The sequence below is a fragment of the Apteryx rowi genome, unplaced genomic scaffold, assembly GCF_003343035.1.
Source record: "Apteryx rowi isolate R43461 unplaced genomic scaffold, aptRow1 scaffold_193, whole genome shotgun sequence".
NCBI classification, from domain to species: domain Eukaryota; kingdom Metazoa; phylum Chordata; class Aves; order Apterygiformes; family Apterygidae; genus Apteryx; species Apteryx rowi.
The window spans coordinates 1,144,738-1,155,081 of record NW_020448230.1 but is presented as its reverse complement, the minus strand read 5'-3'; the positions used below and the strand labels follow the sequence as shown (position 1 = coordinate 1,155,081).

Below are 10,344 nucleotides of genomic sequence, written 5' to 3'. Positions count from 1 at the left end.
CTTATTGTTTATTCTTACTACTTCTTTGAACTTCTTGTTCTTTTTGTTTAGCACTGTAATCAACATATAGGTTTAGTTCATCCAACAGACTTGGTTTTATTTGACTAAAAACAGGACAATCCTAATGCCAGTAAATCTAGACTGGTTCAGCATTTTCAGCTAAATAGTTTCAGTTAACTCATACCTAGTCTTGCTGAGGCTTTACTTCCATGTTTGGAGAAAGTCTAACAAATGTTTTGCGTGTATTAGCCCTGTCATGATGTGAAATTCTGTTTTTAAAGCACTTCCTGTTCCTTGCAAATATTCCTTTTTTCCTTGCAAATATTTTTATTTTTTCCCCTTTAATTTGTTCACATGGCTTTTGTATCAAACTGATTTTAATAACTTATTAAGTCAGTGTAAACTTGTTACACCTCCCTCAATTAACAAAGTCCATTGCAATATAACATATGCTAGATTACAGCAAGACAACAGTTCCAGTTTTTATGCGTATTTCAAAGCAGTAGAACCAAAAATTTGTTTGCCATTTTCCCTTTTCTACAGACTTCAGTAATTACTTTACTGAGTGATTAAGTAACTTATTTCATACATTCCAGAAGTGAGAACTGAAAGTTTATGGAGAGAATGAAAGTCTACTGGGATCCCTAACACATGCAGCTGCTTACTGACATTCTAAAATATAATTCATGTACCAACAGATTAGAGAGAATTTTCACTGATTGAAGTTCAACAGTAGAAAACTAATTAGGGTATCTCTTCACATTCAGGGTTAGTCCTCCATACAAACTCACGTCAGGTTTTGCAGCACTCTTTCTGAAAATGTAATTTTAGGCCTTCTAGGGATATCTCCCATGGTTCTTCATGCTGTAGTAAACAGGTGCTCAGTAAACACCCTTTCAGTGAGTTGAAGGAGAATTTATTTGTTCTGTAGGCACATGGGCGAGGAACGCTATCAGGATTCAATGTGGTTTAACCTGCAACTTCACTACAAATCTTGCAGGTTGTATGTGCAAGTAAAAGCGGATTCATGAATCAAGGATTATTCCTAGCCACACCCTATGAACCACTAGTGTCAGTGACAAGCATGAATCCGTACATGAAGATAGTAAAGGAAAATATGCAAGAATTTAGGCTTACTCTGTAGTACAAGTGCCCAGATTAATATCTATGTGCAAATTCCATATTTTTTCACCTATAACATTGACAATCATTGAAGAAGGAAGTCAAATCAGCATCAAAACAATGATGTGTCTCAGTTTTGTTCTCTCCTCACAACATTGCCTTCTAAGTCATTTAAAAAACAATTTGCTTCAGAAGAGTTTTAGGACTGCCAAGGTGAACACTGGTTCTCAGATCTACTAGAAGTTATCCCAGGAGGATGTTAATGTGAGATAACGATCAAGTCAAACCAGCATGTAACTGATTATGTTCTCCTGGCTTCAAGAAAAAAAAATGATAAAGAAAAATACAATAATGTAACTAAATACTCTGTTTTACCTGTACTTTTAATCAAAACCTTAACAGGATATATGATTTAGGTATAAAGTTATCAGAATAAATAATTAATTATAACTTAAATATCTCTTATGTTCCAACACTATGTGGAAAGGAAGAAGGGAAGCTCAAGGAAATTGAACACTCTTTAGCTTTCCCTAACAAAGTGAAAGAGATCCTATAAAATTAGGTGAAATTWCATTAGGCAGCCTCAGGAGCCTAAAATGCATATTCTTATTCTCCCAGTCCTGTTCCTGGCTATGTTCTTGCCTCTGTCCACCTGCCAGCTCTGGCATTCATCAGGCTCTTGATGAGTGGAATAATTTATTAACTCAGACAAAAATTAATTCCTCTTTTTGTTCCCCCAGGTTAGTGAGTTAAGTCAGTTCACAGAAAGGCCTAATGAGTATACTGCCAAAGCAAAATAAGTGTTGAAAGAAGTTGGCTAGGAGTGGGGTAAGGAGCTCAAGCTATATGGGACAAAAATATTTTATGGCAATACAAAGCATGTTAAGAGGTTTTAGCTTCTTAGAAAAAAACTTTCTGGCACTTCAAGATTGCAAACAAACTTGGATTACCTTTATGAAGATGCTGGAAAACCCAAGACTGAAAGTTTCAGAAGCAGATCAAGCCTATTTTGTTTGTCCAGAATCAAAAAGGGGTTTGATGGCATCATATGTGCTATGGTATTAGTAGCAAAATAAAAACATAATAGCTGAGAAAGGGAAAGAACAAAAATGAAAGTATTGTGCAAATAATACATAGAATATAATAAATATCAAACCTGAAACATAAAATGAGATTAAGATAGAACAGAGATGAGCAACAGATAGCTATACAGTTCTTCTATGTGAATAAAAGCCTGGCCCAATGCAGTGCTAAATATGTATTAGAGATCAAACCAGTTTTACATAAAAAGGTTAAAAAAACAGAAATGCCATGTTTTTATACCATAATGCTAGCATTTTAACAATAACTGGGAAAGAAGCTGTCAATATAGGAAATTTCCATAGCAGTTAGAGGCATTTAGATATTTAATAATTGGCAAAATCAGCCACATAGGTGAAGGCGTACACCAACAGCTTCTTTCCCACCGACGTGAACATTTTTAGAAACATTGATGTCTATTTTCCATGACCCAAATTTAAGCCTTTCTGTGTTTGTGGAAGATAAATAAATATACAGAACTAAAGTTGTGTATAAACAAAAAAGTGAACTTGGAAGAGACAGAGAATAGTTTAACAAACATTCCAATTGCAAGGCTTTTTATCACTAGCTTTAAAAGCTCATGCCTGCACATACATCAGCTGCTAATCAGGTTAGTAATAACTATCACATCTCAAATTACAGGCTCACTTAGCAATATTATATATCAGATTTGATACTTACCAGGTCCTGATCTTTCCCATTTCAAATTAATTTCTCATGCCATCTCACTCTTCCCACTCTGTTTTACACAAATTCAAATCTGCTTTGCAGATTAAGCTTTTCCCAGAAACTACATCTCAATAATAAGGTTTTTTTTAGAGGTGGGTTGGGAGAAAGGAATAGATTTACATATGGGATAGTGCTACTCATTAATAGAAAGGTAACATTTCTATCATGATTGCAAGAACTGAGGACTGTGTATAAAAAATGCCAAGCAACAGATTTATAGGAAAATATTAGTAAGCCCAATAATTATATGTTTTAACCAAATAGAGAAGATATCTGCTTGCTATAGAAGTAGATCTACTAAAAAGTAGATTTTAAAATACTGGTTCTATAACTGATGACGGGTTACGAGTTCTGAAGTTTGTGTGTCCGCTACATACACAGAAACAGGAACGAGAGTCCCTGGTAAAGCGTGAAGGCAAGAGGATCAGTATGTAGCACCACAGCACTACAGCTCTAGTGCAGCAGAACACAAGTGGAAGTTTTTGGCTGAAGTTCATCTGAATGCATTCCATATGTGCCTCCCAGCAGAGTAAGTCAAATTACACATACCAACTACCAGATTGGCTTAAAGTGTGAACTCAGGCACATGCATATGAAAGGGGAGAAAAAGGGGTTTTCAGATGGAAAAGGGATAACTTTATGTTTTTCAGCTTCACATGGCCTTTCTTTGTAGTCTTGTTACTTAAATCTGTGAGGTACACTATAAATGTATGAAATGTTTTCATTATAGGATCTTTAGCCAATTGCAGACTATGAAGTTTATCCACAAGAAAAGTTAGGAGACTAARAGAAGGAAAAAAGGAAGAGGATAGCTAATTAACTAGCTGGGGGTAGAAGTGAAATGTGAGAGAGATGGCTCTTCAAATTTTGAAGCTACTGTAAAAAAGCCCCATTTTTATAGTCTGAAGTGGATCACTTTTTACACTAACCAGAAAATATGAAAATGGCCGACTCCTTTGCTATAGAATATGTATTGTGCTCAACATAGTGACATAAAGGTTGGAAGAAACAAGTAAACTAATAACAGGAAGTCATAGAAAAAGGGGTTTAGTAATAAATTGAATTATTAGAGATGTGTAGGCCATACGTATATTTATGTAATGAATGTACAAAAATTTTACTCACCTGGAGGCACTTTTTCACCTCTGCAGTGTTCACAGGCTTATGCCTGGCCTCCTTTATGTGCAATTCATGAGCAGGAAGATACAGTGCCAGTCAGACCATACCTTACACACAACTATGGAATTCTTAAGATATTCTTGAAGGCCTCTGAGGGAAAGGGAAATAATCATACACACAGACTGCATGTTTCTAAGAACTTTTTCTGTCTCTGAGTAAAGAGTTCACACAGTAACGCCCACACGTTTACCTAGAAGCAAGTCTTGGAGTCTTTCACACAAACAGTAATTACAAGACTGCTTTATTGAGAGCTGCATTAGCTCTAGGCATCTCCAGAACAGTGTAGTTTAGAAGGAGAGAGTACATACAAAGCTTCAGTGGCCACACTGCAGCTGTTAGAAACATTCCTCCATGAGGCCACTGATACAATTTGAGCTGTACTTACAAAAGGAAGCTCTGCCAAGGTAGTCTCGGCAGGCTTGAGCAGTATGCTGTCCAGTTTGAGGGCTCTGTGCAGAAATCACTGTTTGTGTCAATGGCTGGCTAATAAGAAGGATCACTCCAGTTGCTAGTGGGTACATGAACAGCCTGAGTTCACTGAGAGATGTGTAAGACAACAAGCCATCTCCTCAGGCAGGTCCTGAAATGGTGCAGTTTTCATTATAACCTTTGAAGAAGCAGAGATGTCCCATTCAATGGCTGGCCACTCAAAGAGAGATGACAGTGCTCATTTACATCCAAGCAAGTACATCAGAAGCCAGCTTGAGGTAGGAGAAAATGAAATGGAGACTAATGAGTATTCACATTTCTCTAGGTATGCTCATTGCAAAAGCTAAACCCCAAGAAATGCGCAGGTAACTTGATCAAAGTAGGAACTGTTGCCAATGGTTGGAAGATAGTAAGGGCAGCAGCTCTGGTTCAAAGGGACTGGCATTAAAACCCAGAACCTCCCTTATTCCCCATGGGTATTTCCACTTACAACTCAGATCACCATTCCATAGCAATGCATCTCCTGGGAAGGCCAGGAAGAAAACTACTGCTTATATTGGAGGAGGAAGAGCAGCAGAGATTGGCTCTTACACAACTAAATGAATGCTGCAGTCACAAAGATCTCTCATRCTGCTTTAAGGAAATGATTTTCCTAACATGGCTTCACACCAGGAGCTTGTACCAGGGCTAACATTGGAGAATATGAATGAGGATACAGCCTCTCATCTTCTGGCACCAAATATAAAATCTGCCTTGACTATGGAGCATCATTCACTGCTGATGCTTAATACTTAATGATACTCATTTAACAAATGAAAAGGAAAGATCCCAGCCTCTTCCGAACTCTTGAACACATCAAGAAAAACCTGAGAGGTCTCAGTTAATTCTAGCCAAGGGGAAGAGCAGTGACATTCTCCTTCTGGGCTTTTTGAGATATACCTTCAGGATATGCTTTGAATGCTAATATCAAAAGCCTTAAGGGTGGAGTAGTAACACAGAGTTGTATAGTTTCTTGCTAGTCCAGCTGCCTTTTTCAAAGAGTACTTTTCCCTTCTTATCTATTTGTGCTTTAAAGGGCCTGCAGCTGGAAAACTTTCAATGTATCTACTCCTAAGTTAATGGAGGCATGTTCTACAAGGTAAATTATTGAAATAAATACTGGGATGAGTTACTCCTATGGCCAGAGTAAACTAAAAAAGTGATTACATAGCAGAAATCCCAAATGGTAGAGAAGTTTTAAACAAAAGTAAAAAAGCYACCTCCTCAGAAAACTTTGATTACACAAAACTGTTTACATCTAGCAACAGAGCAGAACTGAAATGACACTAAGTGCACTTTGCACTGTGTATATCAAGGACAACATTCTAATAGCCACAAGGATGTCTTTTACAGTAAGGGTAGGTGATTCCCCTGACAACAATACAGTTTATTCACTACTTTCCCCAATTCAACATCAGCTGCAATACTGGTTAGAAACCCCCAAGACAGGTTATCAAATAACACAAAATAGACATTGCACTTTGCTGCAGAGAGTGTTTTTCCAGACAAGTCTAAAAGTGTACAGGCTCATTACTAAGCACTGCAAGTAAGAAAAAGGAAATATAATCCACTATCATTAACATTAAAGAAAATAACAACTTTTGCCAACTGTAAGCCATTCAATACCAGCAACCAGGTACATTCAGTGAAAAGGCTATTATTCTGTGCCTAATCAAGAGTATTTCATTTTAGAGACAAAGGTCCCTCTCAGCATGCAGATAAAAGCAATAATCTATTATCTACAACTACATAATGTCTCTGACTAAAAGCAGTCATCCTGAATTCTTCCATGGTTGTTAAATGCTTTTTGAAGAATCCTGAGGCTGCCCAGGGACAAGCCTTTTTCAGTTAGCCTCCTCACTGGGCTACAGAAGTGACTATCCCCATTTTTTAGTTGTAGTAAATGAACACACCTGTAAAACTATCCTTCAATCAGCAGAAGCCAAGCACCTCTGGACAATTTTTTTTAAATGAGTATACTTGAGCAAATATCACCACAAGTAGCACCAATCCCACCTTTGTTCTGAACCATTACCTTTTTACACCAGAGCAAGATTTCAAGAGGCTATGAAGATTAAGGGAACTGAGCCTGGTTAAAGCCAGACYGGCCAAGAAGAAACAAACATCCTTTTGGCTTGTTTTGTTCAACTTCAATATAGATTTCCATTTCCTCCATAGATAAGCAGAGTTTTTTTAATCAGGCCTGCTCCAAAACTAGAAATCTAATTCTCAGTTCCACTTCTATTTAGAGTACTTCATCATTAAACAACAAGCAACAATACCAAAGTGGTATTATTGCTTGTAAAACAAGGTACAGCACCTTGTTTTTGACAAAAGTTAGAAAAATTCCCTCTGTAGAGAATCCAGAGAGCAGTTCAGAACAAGAATGTAATACAAATTATGAATCAACTCTTGGAGAAGGTGCTCTTGATTGTAAGCAGAGAGGGAAGAGACTTGCCTTAAAGTTATGTAGTGTGAATCTCATCCCACCCCTAGTGGCAGCTTACTACGTTGTTAGTTGCAGTTATGTATACTGCATCATCTAATTTGTAGATTTAAATCCTATGCTATGTAAGTGAGTTTAAAAATATAAAACCATACAATCTAAGAGCAGAGCTAGAACCAGTGGCAAATTCATGCTTTGTTGATGCAACAGATTATTTTCCCTAAGGTACCTGGAAGTCTTTATCTAGCTACTGCTTCAAACTAGAAATTAGTTTCATTTGGATATAAAATATTACCTTTTATAATTTGTATTCCCCTGAAAATATCCTCAGAAGCTGGATGTGATATTCCTACTAGAATTTAGTAAGGCTGATCCATGTGTTCTTCACAGTTCTAATTTATAAGTATCAGGCAACATTTGTGCAAGCATTAAGGTTGCAAGTACCTCCTTTTGTTACTTAGTCCTTTAAATTAACTAAATCTCATTGTTTAAAAACACACAAGCCACTCAGGTGAGACAGATTCCGTTTAATATGGAATTTCAGGCAGAAACCTACAGTAGCTTGGTTAAAGAAATGCCATAACCTGTGGGAGTTTTAGGGCTGAAATAATGCCGTTGATTGTGTACAGAAGATCACATTTAGATGCAAGACTTGGTTCAGTTTGAGTAGATCTGTTTTAAGGAAGCTATCTGTAAGCAGTAACAGTTAAGGCTGTAGAGATAATAGGTTGTATTTCAGAACTCAGTGACCATACAAGGTGTTTCCAAAAGTAATTTCTGCAATGCAGCAATGAGAGAAATAAGTAAGACTTATTTCACCTTTCATATGATCTAAGAAGAGTCTGGTTAATTTCCTCATTTAAAACTGTTTTCATTTGTCCCCAGAGTTAAATAAATGCTAGTTTTCATTTTCTTTGAACATTTTGCTCAAGTGCTCAACTAGTGCTACAAGCTCAGGGTTTCCCCCAAGTGATTCAATTTGTTTATAGGCTTCAGATTCAAGCTCTTTCAGTGTATTCCGAGTGTACTCAAAGGAACCCACATTTTCAAGATAATGTACACAATATTTTTTTATATCTATGTTCTCTGTCCTTTGACGTAAAATGTTTTGCACCTGAGTACTTTCAGGTCTTGACCAAATTGCATGAATAGTTGGGAATGAGAACTTGCCCTCAGTTAAATCTTCACAAAAACTCTTGTTTTCACTATATTCTTTGGAGTGCAAGTTGGCATAGTCATCCCTTATTTGGAAGAAGAGACCAAGTGTGTTAAGAAGTGGTTTTAAGTCTTTTTTATAGTTTGAAAAGAGCTGCATGAGGCCTACAGCTAATCCAAAGAGACCACCTGTCTTTTGCAGTACCATAGCTTTATATTCAGCTTCTGTAGGACATGTGTAAGTATCCCTCCAGTAAATATCCAAGCCTTGACCTTTATGAAGTTCCAGTAGCTGACGGGTAAAAACTTTAACAGCATCTGGGTGATCAAGGGTTAAAACCTTCTCTAAGCCAAGGAAATACACATAATTAGCACAGTTGATTACTGATGGAATTCCATAGATACTGTGTGCCACTGGAAAGCCTCGTCGTAGCTTTGAGTTATCTTCAATATCATCCACAAGTAGGCTTGCATTATGCAACATCTCTGTCACTTCAATGATAACCTATTACAAGAAAAGAAAATAATTAAGTCTCACACTAACTTTACCAATTTTAAGTAAGGTCTTACAAAATTGGAGGTTAGGTTTTGAAGTGCAGTATTCACTGTCACTGGAGCACCCATTTAGATTCATTGTTGTTCTTACTGTCAGTACAGATTTATGATTCTCTTCACCAGCCAACTTGCTGCAAGTCCTGGATAACATTGCCTGTCTTTGGTAATGTTCTCTGGTTCAAAGGGAACTTCCTCTTGTTTCTACTAATCTGTTCCTTTCCACTGCTGCTACAATCCTTCTAAAATGGGGCACTGTCTAGAAACTACGTAGTAACTGTTGATATTAGAAACAAATAGAGGCAACAATGTTGCAATGAGTTTGGATTCAGTAACCTGGGATCTCCTAATGTCAGTTGTGTCAGGTATCAGCCAAAAACACATCTGTCATGTAAGCCTGTTTTGATAAGTGGAGAGAGTTCATCCTTCTTTCCCCAAACTTTGTGTTATCTTTAGCATTGAGCTCTTTAGACATTGACTATTATCTCTGAAAGACCTAGAAAATTCTTGGCAGAAAGGCAACAGCTAAAACTTCATTTGGAAAGGTTCATAAACCCTTACACTTTTTACTGATAGGCCAATAGCAAAGACTGAGATACTCAAAAAGCACGTCAACCCTGGAGCTGATGACATTTGACTAGAAGCAGTGAGCTGTTCCGAAGCAGGACACTTCAAGAAATAGTTTTAACATTATATATGGTTTAGTCACACAGTTCCTATCCAAAGAACAGGTATATTCAAGCACCTGTTTAAATGGAAATAAGGTTACAGACGTAGAGTTGTGTACTGCATCAGCTCTCTGCAAAACACATGATTAAGACATAATTTTGAAGCCAACATGCAATTATACTTGGTAGCCACAAGCTTTGCACTCAAATGAGTCATTCATCAAAACAACTTCTGCTTCTGGAAAAAATACACTAAGACCATGGTTTAAATAGTGGCAAGTACCTAGCATGGCCCTATTTGTTCAGTGCTGTATAAAGTGGTAGAGGGACTTGGCTGCTGCAAGCATTCATTCTTGAGCAGCAAGCTACATTTAGTGTTAAGTGACCACTGTTCCAAAGGTTAAAAACAAAAAAACCCCAGTAATTGAGTTGTTTGCTGGAGATGCACATGACTGCATAAAGAACAAACTATAAGATGCACTAATGACTATCTACAAGTTAGAAATGAGGCCTACTTTGACCTGTAAAGAAATACTGTTGCTCATTGACTTTATCATAAAGGGTAGAGTACTTAAAAGCAACTTTGTGACATAATTTGTGTGAATATTCATTATAGTCTATTATGTCATTATCAGTACTATGAGGAGAGTTCCCCTGTATTTTGCTTTTATTCATTCTGCAAATTCCTTGTACAAGCCTACTACAGTTTTTTTTATTAACCTATTTCATTTTACTCTTGCAGTTTCATGAACTTTTGCAGCTTCCAGACACTTAAGGCTTCATTAAAATAAGCAGTACTTCATGACTATGTTTAAATTATCTTGTGAACTTCCATAAAAAAAAGACAGTATCAAAAATACTTCAAAGTTGAAAGCAAGAAGAGAAGAGGTTCAGACAGCAGAAAAAGCTTAGTTTCCAGAGGATATCAAGAAGTAGTCTGAGGAA

General features: G+C 37.0%; 1 protein-coding gene across 7 annotated transcripts in view; it reads right to left on the bottom strand.

Annotated features, from left to right (window-relative positions):
• Positions 1–526: 526 nt before the first annotated feature.
• The window catches only part of GGPS1 (geranylgeranyl diphosphate synthase 1), a 30,766-nt gene continuing 20,948 nt past the window's right edge, over positions 527–10,344 (bottom strand). For 6 of the 7 annotated variants that reach the window (XM_026062765.1, XM_026062763.1, XM_026062766.1 and 3 more), the window contains 2 exons: positions 7,320–8,684; positions 4,335–4,811 (listed from right to left, as the gene is read on the bottom strand). In XM_026062765.1, coding sequence (XP_025918550.1) covers positions 7,923–8,684 — 762 coding nt within the window. In that variant the 3' untranslated portion in view covers positions 4,335–4,811; positions 7,320–7,922. Of the gene's footprint in view, positions 4,201–4,334; positions 4,812–7,319; positions 8,685–10,344 lie in introns of those variants that run through there. The other variant, XM_026062764.1, reaches the window with a different exon arrangement.